This window comes from Hyalella azteca, unplaced genomic scaffold (genome assembly GCF_000764305.2).
Source record: "Hyalella azteca isolate HAZT.00-mixed unplaced genomic scaffold, Hazt_2.0.2 contig6532, whole genome shotgun sequence".
Taxonomy (NCBI): Eukaryota; Metazoa; Arthropoda; class Malacostraca; order Amphipoda; family Hyalellidae; genus Hyalella; species Hyalella azteca.
In genome coordinates, this window is record NW_025936691.1 from 864,793 (window position 1) to 881,496 (window position 16,704).

Consider the following 16,704-nt stretch of genomic DNA (forward strand, 5'->3'; position numbering starts at 1 on the left):
ACCTTACCCAGATCTATTTAATTAGTTTGAGATTTCGATATTCTGAGAAATTTTTTATCACGAAATAGTGGAAGATATATAACATTAGGTCAATTTAATTCATATAATTTACAAAACAATATATAATCATAATTTAAATCAGAATTTGTAATATATATAATGCCTCTGAATCTAATAAATTGAAAATTTGATATTTATTCCCTCAAATAAGCTTATGCAAGATTTTCTGTTCAAAAATAAATCATTTTATTCGGCATATATTTATTTTCTAGCGACTTTTCTTGCTGAAATGAAGCGTTAGGCTTCAACTTCGAGGGTAAAATATTAGTCATTGATAAGTTTTCGAAGCTGAAACAATTTATATTGAAATTTAAAAACATCTTATGACCTTTTTTAATTAATCTAATTGCCTTGTTTCGCATAAATTCCTACATGTTCATGATAATCTTACCTTACCGAACGCAAGAGGGAAGTCCCTCATCAATGTATTCGGATTATGAATGAATTTAAGAAGTTGAAAACAAATTAATTGGGCCTTAAATTATTTCAGAATTCAACGTAATGATTGAAAACTGCGAAAAACGAGGCATTTATTAGTAATTTTTAAAATGTACCTATCTCGTATTTTTTAAAATGACCATTTGCTCTCTATCGTATGGCAACGTTTGTTATGCATTAGCGATACCGCCGCTTGAGTCTGTGTGGTGTGTTGAGAGTTGTGGCTTGTGAACCACAGTTCTTCTGCCATCTAACGTGAAGAGAAAATCTACCGCTATTCGAATTTCGAGGTAACGATGGTCGATGGATATATATTTTCAAACTGGTCCTTAATTGTGGTATAGAATTCAAATTATTAATTCCGAAAAACGAGTAAGTCGTAAAATCATCGAAAAATTAGTATGAGTTAGTTATTCATGCCGATGCCGTGATTTCAAACCAGCAGTTTTCAAGTAAAGTCTATTTAAGTCTTAAGAGAAAATTTCCAAAGTTAGCTCCCAATCTCGGCTAAATTTTGTTCATACATATCAATTAATTTGCCTGGCTTATAAGAGTTAAACTAAATTTTGCCATGAATATTGCACATGGCAAAGTGGTAGCCTAGATGCCTCATGCCGCAGATGGCAGCCCCAGGCTTGGTCGCAACTTGCAACTTAAATTTCCCCCTGTCAATTGCCGCCACTCAATTCCATCAATTTTTTGCATCATTTCATTACATCTAGTGACCTGGATGCAGTCCATAGGAGCAGATGGTAGATTTATCTGGAAAAAGAACTAAAATTCCTTGTTAAAAAAAACTCAACAACAAAAAAAATGAAAAAAAGTTTATATTGAGCCACATTAGCCTACTAGTCAGCAGTCACCTACTCACGGCAGGCATCGAATATATCTACTTGGCTGGAGAACGCTGGAGCTGGCCGGCAACAACAAAGTCCTTGGACACCCACCAGCAGGGTGGAATTCTAGAAATGGAAGTTCACTTATAAAAAAGCTTTCCACCCAAGGTGGAATGCTTTCCTTAGATACAGTGCTCTGCCAAGTGCCAGGACGAGCCGCGAGATTTCATACCTACTGAAATTATATGATATTAGAGCCGCGATATTTCAGACAAAAATCGGACTTTTCCAGACTAGATGAATTCGATACCTTGGCCAATGAAAGCCATTTACGAGCCGGCAGCCACAAACCTTTTACTAAGCCCCATACACGTGTTACTGATTACCCTAACCCTAATCTCTAATTTTACCCTTAAAACAGCCAACACTAACATTTGTCTTCACAGACTTCACTCAAGTGGCTACTGATGACGTGATAATGCAGTTTGACTGCTCTGATCAGTCTGATGTGACTGCAAGTCTGCAACTAGGCTATGCAATCTTTAAGGAAAGGTTATGATTGACTTGTTGTAATTATGTTGGATTGTTGTACAGGATATTTTGGCAAGATTGTCAAAGTATGGCGGCTTGCAGAAGTTGAAAATTTTATGAAACAATATGTTTGTGGACTGCGGAGTGCAAACCGCAATTTTTTCAAGCAAACAAAAATACATGACATTAGATTAGAGTTGCAAGATTTCATACCTACTGAAATTATATGATTTAGAGCCGCAATATTTCAGAAAAAGCAGGGCTTTTCCAGCCATTGTGGCAAAGCAGAGTTTTTTAGACTCTTCATAGTCCCTCAAGTTCATTTTTGAGTCCTATAAGTAGACCAGTAAAGTACTATCATGGATACCAGCATTATCTTACATAAGAAATTGGTTTAAGTCTTGAGTAAATGAGGAAATTAGAAATGTACTGATTCAAAAAAATCTCTGGTTTGTCACTATGTTTCCAGCCCTGACTTGTGGTAACTTGATCAGATCCTTAGGCTTATTTACTGTTTATTTTTGGTGTTTTACTTTTTTCAATAATTTTGTTTTTCATTCCAGATCTGTAGCCATGCCTCCAGTTGAAATTCAGTGGTGTGATCACTCAACTGTCTTGTTGGAGTATTTGCGACAGTTGTATGATGATGGTCGTTTTGTAGATGTTGGACTTGAATGTGAAGGCCGGCAGGTGAAAGCTCATAAAGCTGTCATATCGGCCTGCTCTCCATATTTGGAGGTAAGTTTTCCCCAAACTTGCCTTCTGAAAGAGATTTTGTGTCATCCATTGATTGTAATGTAACTCACTCCTGGTCTGAAAATTTAATGGATAGATGCTGGTGATATCTATTTATTAACTAAATTACTTAATTGTAGAAATTCTGTAGTGCAGAGGTTGTATTTCATGAGGGTGTTTCTCTAAACTTTTGATGCTGATTTGTAAATAAAATTTATGATGCTTGAAAATCTATTTCATTGAAGCATTGGACCTGAAATTATTCTTATTTAAAGTCTAGTTAGCACAACCATCTTTAAATCTTTGTAATATCTTGTCATGAAATCAGCTCATGCTTTCATCCAGCAATGCACTGACACTTTATCTCTGTCTGAGTGTTTATTTTCTTGTTAAGTTGCATTTCTCTTCAGAAGTATTGAATATATTTCATCCATTTAAATTTACTTGATTCTTTATGAGATCTGAAGTAGAGTTATTTCTTTATTATTAATGGGCTATTAATAAAAGTTCTTGACTTCAGTGTTTTCAATTTGTAATTACCTTGTTGCATGGCAATAAAATTCGCTGTTATCTTTCTTGTTGTGAAGTGAAAAAATTTGAAGTGATAGTAATGCTGAACTCACATTTGGTGTATCTAGATGGAGACTAATCAACAAGTTCACCACATAAATTATGTTATTGCTAAGTATCTCACTTCACTCTGGTCTGTACTTTAAAAATTCCTTGAGCATATATATATATAACCTCCAGAAATTAATATTTCATTATTGCCATCACTTAATTGAGATAACATTAAACTTGAGCTTATAATGATCAAGATGTTTAATGCATAACATAATGGTTTAATATTCTCTTCATATATTTACTAATGTGTTTGTGTGCCGACAGGGGCTTCTGAAGGGGAACCCTGCCCGCAGCCACCTCATCAAATTCAACGGCTACTCGTACAACAGTCTCAGGGCTGTGATAGACTTCATGTATAATGGTGAGATTATCTTACAAATTTTTGGTGAATATACAAGTGAAATGATAATAATGGTGAGATTATCAAAGCATGCTTATAAAGCCTTCAATATATTATCCATGCTTGCAGTGTGCAATAACTTGGAAACAATTTTGGTTAATTCAAGCATGAATTGTACTCGCTCAACAATTGCATAAATTGAGTAGTTCACAGTTATGGTCATTGAGATGCAATTATGACAAAGAAAGTTAAGCTTGTTGAAATGTTAATCTCCCGGAATGAATGAAAGTTTCTGTTCATTAAATAATCAAAGTGCCATGAAGGAAACTAATGCAACATATTTTTCTGCAGGGAAAGTTTTGGTGGAACAGGATCATTTGGCAGCATTCCTCAAACTTGGTCGAGCTCTGCAGGTGATTTGTTGATTAGACTTTACCCGAGGTTCCAGTTAATAATTTTTAATATATTCTTGAAATTCGCCTTGTCCTACATAAGTTTGTCCTTTATAAAAAAAAACAATTACATTTTAATTTAATATTTGTGCATTGACAATCATAAGCAAAAGCTGTTATAGTATCAGAGTTAAGTGTAGAATTACACAACTGTTCTGATGAAATTCAATGAGTAAATAAATGTTTGAAAGAAGCTTGCTTGTTTCCAGGTCCGCGGCATCCTCGATATTGCTGCTCAGTGCGAGGAAGCTGGGCTCACCACTGCAGAGGAAACTAAATGTCAGTGCTTATCTCACTCAATTTATCTTCATATTATAGTCACTAACTATTGTTTCCTAAAGAAATTCTATTTTTTGCTGAATATTAGGTAATGAGCTACAGGGTGACTCTGATCATTTTTACAACACTTCTCTTTAACTTCACTTCTTGTTTGTCTGTCTGTCTGTCTGCTACAAATCTTGTAATCAAAATTTAATACACTTCTACTTATCCTATCGATCTGAAATTTTGCACACTTGTGTAAAATTGGAGACAATGCATGATTTTAGTTTCTGATAAACTCAGGCTAGATGCATGAGACTACTTGCCTCATCCTTAGTTATACTTTTGATGCGTGGTTCATTCTCTGAGCACTGTGCCTATCAGCAATAGTTTCTAACATTATTCTAACTCTACATTTTTAGTAAGTTCATTCCCTCAGCACTGTGCCTATCATCAATAGTTTCTAACATTATTCGAAATCCTAGTCCATTTTAGGCTAATCATAATTTTTCAAAATCATGCTTGCCTATTCCCTCAAACATATTATTCTGTTTGTCTTTGATGTTGGAACAAACTTTCTGATCATCCTCATATTTTCTCAGCAACTATAATAAAGTAAATAATATTACTACGTGAAGCCTTCAGTATAGACTTATTTAGTTAACCTTTTTGAACTTATTCAATATAAAGAAGAATATTTGTTTGAAATTAGCCATTAAGTGCTTAAAGTTAGGTTCCATTTCGTTTCAATATATAGCTGGCTGCTGATTACTATAATTGCTTTAACATATAACTGCTTCCAATAAAAAACTGTGACTTTTTCAGCAAATGCACAGTACAGCACTACCGTGCAGTCTCAAAAACAGCAACAACAGCAGCAGCAACAACAACAGCAGCAACAACAGCAGGCTTCCGCAGGAGCGTTGAAGACGCAACAGTCCGCAGCCGAGACAAAGAAATATGCCTTCATGCTGGACAAGGCCAAGAAACAGCCTCAGCAAGTTGTCAGAAAACAAGGTTATTATCCTCAGCAGCTTATCTGGATGTCCAACAGCTGTTAGGCTTCTCGGTATATTTAGTAGCATACCAGATGCTGAAGAGATTAATTTTATAGAATAAGCTGATTCATCACCATATTTTCAACTGTAATGAAGATGTTGATCTGGTTCAAGTGTCTCCCAAGGTCTGACTCTCTTTGACTAGAAATAACCGTTATAATTAGTTCATACTCATCATGTACTGTAATTTTATTCTCGTTTTAATCAACAGATCAAACTAAGCAACAGCAAGTGCAGCAGCAACAGCAGCAACAACAGGTGCTACAACAGCAACAGATACAAGAACAACAAATCCAACAGCAACAACAGCAGGCATCTCAGCTTTCAGCAGCTGTGAGTTTTGAGCTCCTTCTGTTGTTGCAAAAAAATGGACAAGTCTCATCACTCTTTCAATTGTTAGCGAGATGTTCATGTACTCTTGTTAAAAATCATACTAAGATTATATCTTGACTCAATGAATAGTTGTACTACCTTTGAACAATATTGCGCCGGCCAGAAAATTCTGAGTGGCGAATTACAGCTAAAAATACCATGATATCTTGTGTATTTTTAAGAGGGAAAAGCATGGAAAAAATGCATCATTGACCACCATTCATTGCAGGATGGCATGCAAGAGGAGGATTCAAACACCATAGCAGAGCTGCAGGCAGCACTGGCATCTGGCCAGGCCTTGCTGCATGCTGATGGCTCAGGAGGGGGCGATACGCTGCAGATGATGGGGGGCCAGTGTGTGGTGACGGGGTCTGGCCAAACCTACGTTGTGGTGCAGGAGGGAGAAAATATCAGCTTTGTTCCTGCCGAGATGGTGCAGGGAGATCTACAGGCTGCGGTAAATGGTGCACAAGTGCGTTAATGCATGACCGGTGAGGTACTTATTATTGGGTGAGGTAACAAAACCTAGTTAATTTCTATGTTTTGCTCTAACGTATACCGAAGTTTTCTCCTCAATTGTTCAGTAATTCAGTGCTCTCGGTAATGCAGATAATAACTCCAGAAATGACAGACTTGTAACACTTTCCAGGGATTGCTTGACTGATTTCTACACGCAATTTTGTGTAGCATTCATTACGTAGTGTGTAGCCGGTTGATGCACAAAATGGAATGGCTATTCCAGCAAAGAATTCTACAAATTCATTATATAACTTATGTCAATTTGCTGTCACTTCACTTCAGTAAATTTATTTTACTACAACTACCGAGTACTTAGGATTCTCTCTTCGCAACCACTAAATTTTTACTGGTAGTGCAATCGCTGTATTGATTGTGTTGTGCAGGGTGAAGTAGAGGCTGGTGATGGAAGCGGTGGAGTTGTAACTGGCGAGTCATGTGCGGGTGAAGGTTCCCAGGAGGAGCTGGTGAGCTCGAGTGAGTTACAGCAGACGGATGCTGCTGCAGAAGACGAGGGCGAGTCGGCGCATGGTGGGGGGGATGCGGGCACCTTGGAGACCATGAGCGTCGTTGAGAGCCTCGTCAAGCTCGGGGAAAAACCAGATGATGCCGATGGCTGTGCTGATGCTTCCGAGGTATGAACATGATCGGAAAGTGGGCCTTGTGTGATGTTTCATTTTACCTCTATTCTTGAACATGTATTATTGATTCGTTGACAACATAATATTATTGGCCTTACTAAGAGCTTGGTCTAAAGAAAAAAGATAGGCCACTATTAAGGCTCTTTACACCCAAGAACAAAAGTAGATCAAGTTTGTAACAATGTTTCACGACATTAATTGGAAAATGTGATCATGACTTTTATTCATAAGTACTCTGGGTTTTGGTACTTGAATAATTTGTATTCAATATTAGTCAATCATTTCAAGTGTGATGTATTTTCGTATCCGACCAAACTGTACTTCATTAGAGTTTTTGAGGAGATCCAAGAAGTGCTAGAAATTCCTACAGATACTTCACTTTACAAAAACTCATCCTTCGCGTTTGCTATTCAGTGCACGGTCCTTGAATGTTACTTTTTGCACAACTATTTCGTTTGTTTCACTAATTTTCATATGTTAATATATATATAATGTTTGTCTTGCTGTTCGCATTCTTTTCATGTTAACCAAATTCCATTATACCAAAATAATTATTTTTACGGACAAATTCTGATTGCTGCATTATAAACATTATTTTGTACAATTTTTTGTAGGACGGTTTCCAGTTATTTTATATAATTTGTGCAATTTGTTTTTAATGACCCAATATGATGCATGGATTTTCTTTTAGATTATAACCTTGACTTGCGACTCCAGGATGGCATCCTCGTTCCTTGAGAATATCGAGTTTTTTTTCAAATTTAATTTGCTACAAATGTTTTATTTATGTTTTGTTTCGTTTAGCTGAATGCTCACTCGATGCCGTTGATAGACAGCGACCTGATGGACGTCACAAATGAGGTATTGCCATGTGCTTTATTTACTGTAGCTACTTCACTCATTTTAATCATTTCATTTTGTCTAGTTACTTCACTTTGTGTAGATACTTTATTTTGTGTATTTACTTTATTTTGAGCTTTGATGCCGGGGTCGATCGCGTAGCGTCAGTAGTTACTTTGTATTTAGTGTTGATTTGCTTGTGGTTTGCGATTCGTCTTTAGTATCATAGTTACCTAGTATGGTATTCTAGTAAGCCTGAATTATGTCCTGTAACATAAGGAGTTATTTGACGCTATAGTATTGCGTAGCTTGTAATTAAATCTCATTGCAAGTAGCAGATTGGCAAGGTTTCAATTCAAGTGGCCCGCGTGTCGCGTTTAAAAACTATTGTAACTAAAGTCGTTATATTGGCCTATAATTTTACGATTAGTTTGTCTTGGATTATGGTAATCTAATTCGTGTCTTTCACTACCCAATAGATGAATCGTGTTTTCTTGTTGAAATTTTTGGGATAGAACCGTGAACTGTAGGCTATTCTGTAAATTCTCTTGGGCTTTGTATCGACAGTGATGCGGGATTTGATTTTATATACGTATGTCCATATTTTACCTGAGGCTGTTCTGTAGAGTACATTTTGATTGTGGGTATTCAGCAGATTTGTGCCAGCATTATTCTTGGTAGAAGTTTTACGCCGCGCTTTTGCTTGCTATTGTGATGTGTCGAGTTTGTTTTTAGTAACTGATGATTACAGAAGTTAATCGTACGGGACGAAACGCTTTATGACTGTTCTAATATTTGCAAAAAAAAGTTGATCGTTCAACTACATCTGATATTTGCAACCAGAAAATTATTGAAGAATATTCGTTCGTTATTTCCTGACTCGTTGAGGTGACTGAACTGTGGTATGAATGCCCCCAGCTCTTGAGGAATGATGCGAGACTCAAACTTGATTCTATATTTTGAGTGATATATTTTCATTTTCTGTCCGTGCGTTTTTTTTAGACTTACCTACTTTTAATTCTTCTTAAGACGAGTGGAGACTCTCTGAAAATTTGCCTGCTCGTTTCTCCAATGATTATTTTTTATCTGATCCTTTGCCTGAACTTACTGAAGAGTTGGTACTTATTTTTAGTTTTTTTCATGAGCTTGCATGCTTTATTGTCCTTCAACTACCATACTTTACTGGATGATTCTATCTTTTATTGTTGAATCCTGTTGACATTTCTGAAATTTATTCTTGCCTGATTGCTCTTGACCGCGTTTCACATCTGACGTCATCCATACATTCCCTTGAATCGGTTTCCTTTGATCAGAAATGTTCAGGCATTCCGAGACGAGTACTGAAAACATTATTAAGTTGTACAATGCGATCTTCAGTGCATCGATATTAGCCTTATTCTCGCATGGTTTTGTACCGAGACCAATTATTGTTCCTTGTGCTCAACACCGGAACATAGGGCCTCGAGATGCGAAGTAAAATTGAGTGTTGTTTGGTGATGGAAATTAATGCAAGGGCGTTAGTGAACTGACGGAAATTAGTTTGTGAAAGTAATTCCAGGATTAAACGTAACGGAAAACGTCGTTACCGCGGTTAACTGTCATCATACCAACGCGATGTGAAGGTGAGTAGCGTAGCTCCAGTATGGGTGGGTTATTGCGAACTGGGTGTGCAGGATGGCGCTGACATGCCCGATCTCGGAGTGAACGCTTCCAAAGACGATGACGAAGGTGACGAAGACACGTGTGATGACGTCATGGATGGTAAAGATGACGACACGGCTGGCCAAAAATCAGGTGCCGCCGCCACGGCTTCCCCTTCTTCCAAGCGCCGTAATTCCAGGGAGTGGTCGCCTGCAGGTGAGACTTGTCCTATCCTCCTCCTCCTCCTGCCTCAGCAACCAACATCCGACGTCATCATTGAGTTTTTTATTACGTGTTTAGTTACGCTGCCCAGCGGCTGCCATAAGAAAGTCATACCGAAGGTCTGCTGGTCACTAGTCGTGAGATTGATATCTCGATACTTATTTTTAAATCTAGCTTCTAGATCAGAGTTTTTTTTTTTCATTCTATCTGAACTCCCGAACTAATGAAGTGGAACGCTGTGAATGTAAACACACGTCTTAATCTCGTATAACTTTTGGTGGTAGCAACTTTAAGTTTCATTTTTTTTGCGAAGTTTTATGTATTTGAGCTTCCAGTTTATGCTTCTGCTACTTATGTACAGTTTCACCTGAGCTTTAGCCTCACCCTCGTAGCCAGCATCCCTTGACACGTTAGCATCACCAATTTAACAACTCAAATTATTCGTCTGACATTTCATACAAAAGTTAATTATTTTCATAACATAGGGCCTAGTTAATTATTATCATAATTAACTTTTAAGTCATTTATTTAATTAAATTCTCTCTGCATTTGGAGGAACTGTCACTCTGGAACAGAGGTTGTCAACCTCCACTCATACGTGCGTAGCATTCCACATGAAATTAAGTTTCGAATGGCCAAAATATTACAGATCTCTTGCTACACTTAATGGAGATGCCACTTGTGTAGCTATTTTAATTTTGAATGCGGTGTAATACTTTTATCGTAAAAATTGGTTATCAGAAAATCCCTGATATTTTTCCGCAACATTGCCATAAGTTCCCTGAATAGTATTTCTCAAAATCTGTGTCCCGGTAGTCGATACTGACGTATCAGACCTCACTAATGCTACTGTAAATTTTATAAGACATGATTTCTGAAAAATTGTACGTACTGCAAATGGAAAACCGACCCCATGCGCTTGCTTGGTTGGAATACGCGGACATGATGTGACCGCAGATTGGTAAACAGTGTGCCTATAAGTCTTTCTTTTTATTTCATGGTTGCGTCTGTGGTCTTCGTGTGAATTATTTCTTCAATTCCTACCCTTCGACGACTTTTTTTTCCTGCACTTAGTTTCCAGTAGACGTTGATTTAACAATGCTGTTCAGTGTACATTTTTTATTTTTCTTATTTTTATTCAGCGTATAACATTACCACATATATTTCCTCTACATAGAGTAACCTTTGAGTGATTTCCTTCTTACACTCGCTGAAATAGACGTGCTGACGTGGCGTTCTAAGATCGGTAATGACTTGTCGCAATCGTCAGTATGTTTCACGAAATTTCAAAATTTTAAAACCATGCTCGACAACAACGCACACGTACAGGCACACGTACTACATAGAAGCTGAAAATTGTCTTTTTCCACCGTTTAAGCAGAATTTTTTGTAGTCTGAAGTAGCAACTAAATTTTAAGGCATGTAAATATTGATTTTGATCAGTTAGTGTTGCCAATTCGACGCCTTCCGAGTAGTTGTTAGTGCCATGCCTTTATTCAGTAGTAATATTGTGGCTTAGAATCTCCCAGTAGTTGCGTGATTCAATCAATGTCTTTGTCCCCGACTATGTGTGTTGTTGTATTTCACTGTGGAATTGTTTCGAGAAGCTAATTCATATTCTTGTCTGACGTTCAAAATAAAAACATGATTTACTTGGTTTTACGCATTCGATATTTTCCTGCCAATTATATCTAGTTTTTTCTTTACGATCGCTGTCCTTCCACCAATAGAGATTTAATCGCAAACTGCGCGTGTGGAGCTTTGGTTGCATCGCTACACGTATCAATACTGCTATAATTACGCACATGCTGCTGCACTGTAAACTTTTAGGTGTAAAACTCGCTCTAATGCTCGTCTTTTGTTTCCAGGAGTAAACAAGAAGGCCAAAGTGTAGATCATCGCTGCCACGCGCTGGTAAGTTGCTAACGCGTTTCCAAGTGATTTTATTATGTTTATGACCAATCTAGTTTTTTCTTTAAGGTCGCTGTCCTTCCACCAATAGAGATTTAATCGCAAACTGCGCGTGTGGAGCTTTGGTTGCATCGCTACACGTATCAATGCTGCTATAATTACGCACATGCTGCGGCACTGTAAACTTTTAGGTGTAAAACTCGCTCTAATGCTCGTCTTTTGTTTCCAGGAGTAAACAAGAAGGCCAAAGTGTAGATCATCGCTGCCGCGCGCTGGTAAGTTGCTAACGCGTTTCCAAGTGATTTTATTATGTTTATGACCACAATTTGTCCTCATTAGATTTGATGAACTCGCGGCTTTATAGCATTTATTTGTTGTTTTAAGTTTAACAAACCTAGTGTAGTTATATCCTATTTCATACCGACGGACATTGAAATGAACTTTTGTGTTGCAGGCTATAAATCAGTTTATGCATACAGTATACCTCCATACGACGCTGTCAATTACGGTAGGAAGAAAATAAATTTGTTGAATCAAAAAATCCTTCAAAATAGCACGACTAGAAAGAATCAAATATGGATAAATTGAGAACAGTTGAGCTCGGGTCCACACCATACTGCCGGGCATGTGCCAGGTCCAATATTCTTCAATGCATTTCCATAGAAGCATTCACACCAGCCGTTTAAGGCACCTGCCATGCCCATGGCGTGAAGGCTTCTATGCATTGAAGAATATTGGACTGGACCGTGAGTGGCATATGCCTAGCATACGCTTAGTAGTATAGTGAGAATCTGGCCTTAGGTACAGTGAGGACCTGGCCTTAGGTATAGTGAGGACCTGGCCTTGGTATAGTGGTTTGTCAAAATGTAAGAACGGAACAACTGTGGCCAGCAATAAACTTGATATTATTCCGTCTGCAGATGGAGGCTTGGAACGTCGGAACTGCACTACGTTACGAATTGAGTATGATTGCCGACGAGAACATCACTCCGGTCAGGAATTTAATAGGTGCAAAATATGGACGGTTATTTTTTTCGTATAATTTGTGTAGAATGAAGCTTTGTACACCGCTTAGATGAGAAGTCTTCTAGTTGAGAGAGCAACGTGAACACGGGCAGTAACTTCTATGAATTGATTGAATTTGGAATGCACAGTGTTTTCTATCTACAATTAATTCTATCACACCGGGGGTAACGAAATTATGAGTTTTAGAACCAGCAAGCGTCGTGGGTTAGATTGCTCGCTTCGTTGCATAGATGTTTATATTATATTTTTATTTTTATTAGTTGACTTGATCAAGCGCACGAATTGACTGCCCAATTCACAATTGATATCTACAAATTCTATTTGTAAAGCTAAGTCTTGTAATGGACGAAATGTTTCGACTTTAAGACAGATGTCGTCATTATCAGCAATCAACTTAATCATTAGTAGAAGTTGTTGTAACAATTTGTTTGACTTACAATTTTTTGACCATAATATTGCGTGCCAGCACGCCTCCGTGGCACTGAAACTTTCCCAATACCTCAAACGAAGGTATTTTAAGGCACCTTAAAATGTCTCTCAGCCAATTTCTGCAAATATATTACAGCGGAAATTGCGAAATTAAACCATTTTAGGGTGACTCTCCGAAATCCGAACGTCACGTTAAAAGAGTAGTTGACGGGTTGCAGCAGTCCACCATGTCGGCAGGGAGAAGGCAGATCTGTTCAGTGTAATGAGGCGATACTTGACGTCTTCTGTTATTCGATGTAGTGAAGTATAGCGTCGCTAATGGAATACTTAACGATTCATTACAAGACGATTGATCTCTTATTTTGCATGAGAGCAAAATATCGAACGGATAAGTTGAACAATAAATTCCAATGTCTTCTGTTGTTACTGCTCGGAAGGCTAAATTTTGTATTTCTTTTTTGTCGTAAGTTTAAAGAAGAAATTCAATATTGATTTAATCACCCATAATACGATTTTGAATGTACAAGGTATTGAAATAATCAAATTATAAATTTTATGGATTAAGACTTTACTTAGTACTTTAAAACGAAATTCGGATTAGACTTAGACTGATTGTTATAATCAGTGGAATTTTTGTTCCGTGTCCACAACTAATGTGACGTTCAATTCCAATTGTTCAATGTTGAGGCGTTGATAAATCTGTTGTTTCAAGTCGCAGGTAACTGACGGCGGCTCATAGCGCCCTGCGGTGTCCTTGAGACAAATATTTCAAGATATACATAATCTGAAGTTGTCAAGCGAAATTCAGGAACCATTAGACGAATGTTAATTGAATATTGAGAGCTAAATTGTCTTCTTATGTATCAATTGTAAGGCTTTCTATTCCATAAACAATATAGCAATGAAAGTTCAATTGATGTTCGGTGTTAGCATTAAGTTGTGTGACATTTTGAAACGAGTCTGTAAGCTGACAAATGTCGTCTGCGTAGTTGTAGCTGGTACGACGTTTCTTAGTTACTTGTTTTAAGTTTCCCATTTCTGAGTGATGTTAGACCTGACATTAAAGTGAACTAATTGGTCACTTTAGATTTTATCCTTTTTTATGTCAGCATTTCGCAACGCAAGTTCTACATAAGAAATTCCCCTACATACAGAATTCCTACGAGACATGATAATGAGTGTGACAAAGTTGACGTGTGAAAATGCATAGATTTAATCAAGTTGATGTGCAAATGAAACATTACTAATGATTTAAATTTTTAAAGGTAATATTCGAAGCTCACGACTAATGGCTGAACTAATCGTCGTCAAGCGACAAGAAAAAGTCCCTCTTCAATTTTACAAACAAACTAAAGAGAAAATTTTCCTATTGCAAATTCCAGCGAGAACGTTAACGAAGCCCAAAGGTAGCCGCAGCCCAGCAGAGCCAGAGACGCCCGTAGGATGCTCTGTGTCAGGATGGAGGGCGTAGGATGCTCGGTGGAGATAAAATCTTTTGGCTTATCCTTGACTCGCAATTTCTTGAGCATCGTCACGTGTACGACGTCGCCATGCCACTTGTGATATAAGCCCGCCTGTGTAATGGAGGGAATTAGAACCTGGGCCTCACGTACACAGTTAAGCATATAATTAACATTCATCGTTCATTATTTATATCATTGGTCACCACAATGAGGGATTGACTGCTTAAAAAAAACCTGCTGATAATTTTGAAAAAATTATCAAAAAATTAAGTTACTAATTTTCTTAAGTAAGCCACGCAAAAGAGATGAAAAGATCTGTGAAGTCGATGTGTTAAGCATTTGCTGCCGTATTTGATAGACTCGAGTTAATGGTTTATAACTGAATTTATAGGAAGTTGATGCTGCAAATTACGATTCAGGACAACAATTTTCCTGCCTCAACAGCTCTGTTGATGATGAGATCCATGCGAGGTTTGTAGGGCGCGTCGAGCGTCAGCGGCCACGCGAGGAGACCAAGGAAGGCGCCTTCACGTGCCACGTAGAGACACGTGTCGCCTTCAGCTGACGTGAACTTATCCGTGATGCCGTAGCTCAGGTAGATCCGGTCCTCAACTTGTGCACTCCTGTAATGTTGGTCCAGTAATGTCAATCTAATGATCTGTCTCTTATACACATCTAGATGTGTATAAGAGACAGGGTCTATTTAGTGAAGGAACTCCACCCCCCGCCCCCCATTAAAGCCCGAGATCTGTATAAGAGACAGTATGTANTTTAATTTCTTTTGATAGTATTTTTGAATACTATGCGTCTCTATACATAATTTAAATCACTTTTCCTGTTAAGTTTGTGTACTTACATACAATAAAATACGATTTTTCAAGTGTACGAATATTTATTTCCCCCCACTGTATAATAATGATTACATTTGCGTGTAATGATTACATTTGCGTGTAATGACAGCTACACTTGCAAAGAATTATAATTAAGTTCCGGTCACTAATGAAAAGGCGCCTTTCTTTCGAGTAGCAGTTACGGGGAGGAGCAGCACGCAGATTCCTCATTACAAGCCATCCCCAAATTGCATTTTTGCTGATAAATTTCGTGATTCATCACCGAATATCACCCAACTCGAGGAATTCATTGACTTTCCAAATGCGCAAATGGTTTACGAGTTACAAAACAAAGTCATGCGTTTGAAACCGGTAATAATAACAGTAATCCAGTACTAAGATACATTGTTCAACACAAAATATCGCCCCACTCAAAGAATACATGTATTTTCCAACTGCTCAGCGGTTGGTTGAATTGAACACATGTCTGCACAGTCGTTTCAGGATTGCATTTTTTTGTAACAATTTTCATGATTTCCGACTGGAAAAAGTTCCAGGTTATACCAGACCCTTTTCTGCACATCTTCCCCAAAACCTCTAGCGCCCGCACCTTTCTCACCTCCCCTAGCGCCAACCCCCACCTCTCCAGCACCACCACCTCCCCCAGCACCCAACGCACGATGCATACACGGAGAGGAAGTTATGATAATGTGAATATACGTAGATGCAAATTGCACAATATCTATTCAATATATTCTATTCAATTGTCATATAAAATTTTAAGAAAATTGTCGAAAAAAACGAATTCTGTGTTCTTAAATCAAGCCTGTTAAAATAAAAATAAAAAAAACTTGCAATTCTATATATGCGAATATCCGCTACATATATTGTATATATGCAAATTACACATTCACTACACACCTGACCCCGGAGCGCACGATGTCCTGCAGAGTGTGGAGGCGAGCAGGTCGCTGCGGGAGGGTAAGGCGTGCCGAGAAGCTCGACGAGTAAGCCGTCGTCAGGATAAGTGAACACAACAGCCAGCAGCACAGCAACAACTTCCCACCACCACTCCTGTCACTGGGCGCGCCTCCTGTACATTGAATTTTGACCACAAATACGTACAGACCAGGGAAAAAATATAACTCAGTACTCACTGCAGTGAGTGACAGAGCGCATTTTCTCGTTGACGAAAACGTGGTCACGGACGGACGGTCATTACGTCGATTACGAGCACAATAGCGCCTTTTTTCCATAAATGAGAAAATGCGCTAAAAATAACATAATAAAACAACAATATAAAAAATTACAGACCAGACAACTTAGTAAAATAAGATCTGCAGTAATTACAGTAAATCACCTGGGGTAGAACAAAAATACGACTCAACATAATATGATTTTGTAACAGATCGGCGGCTTACGAAGTCATCAGGGTTAAGTTGTCCGAACAAGCGCTCAGGAAAATTAATGGGTCGCAT

The 16,704-nt window shown here is 38.0% G+C and overlaps 1 protein-coding gene across 8 annotated transcripts; it reads left to right on the forward strand.

The window, feature by feature from the left end:
* The first annotated feature begins 682 nt into the window (after window positions 1–682).
* LOC108666883 (longitudinals lacking protein, isoforms H/M/V) lies at window positions 683–14,012 on the forward strand. Of its 8 annotated transcripts, none has more exons than XM_018153827.2 (13): window positions 683–779; window positions 2,427–2,603; window positions 3,489–3,585; window positions 3,916–3,977; window positions 4,226–4,295; window positions 5,103–5,294; window positions 5,547–5,668; window positions 5,937–6,164; window positions 6,610–6,858; window positions 7,669–7,725; window positions 9,378–9,561; window positions 11,708–11,753; window positions 12,399–14,012. In XM_018153827.2, exons 2-12 carry the CDS (start codon window positions 2,439–2,441, stop codon window positions 11,731–11,733), a joined length of 1,452 nt encoding a protein of 483 aa, XP_018009316.1. In that variant the 5' UTR covers window positions 683–779; window positions 2,427–2,438; the 3' UTR covers window positions 11,734–11,753; window positions 12,399–14,012. The 8 variants fall into 8 exon arrangements, with proteins under 8 accessions (XP_018009316.1, XP_018009315.1, XP_018009314.1 ...); XM_018153826.2 differs by having other exon boundaries at window positions 684–788; window positions 2,429–2,603; window positions 5,937–6,179; XM_018153825.2 differs by lacking the exon at window positions 11,708–11,753 and adding an exon at window positions 11,436–11,481 and having other exon boundaries at window positions 684–779; window positions 5,937–6,179.
* Window positions 14,013–16,704: the final 2,692 nt, after the last annotated feature.

Coding starts and splice junctions, on each gene's coding strand:
- LOC108666883 (XM_018153826.2), top strand. CDS start 2,439: ATGCCTCCAGTTGAAATTCAGTGGTGTGATCACTCAACTGTCTTGTTG. Junction 3,586..3,915: donor GATAGACTTCATGTATAATG/GTGAGATTATCT, acceptor ATTTTTCTGCAG/GGAAAGTTTTGGTGGAACAG. Junction 9,562..11,707: donor CAGGGAGTGGTCGCCTGCAG/GTGAGACTTGTC, acceptor TTTTGTTTCCAG/GAGTAAACAAGAAGGCCAAA.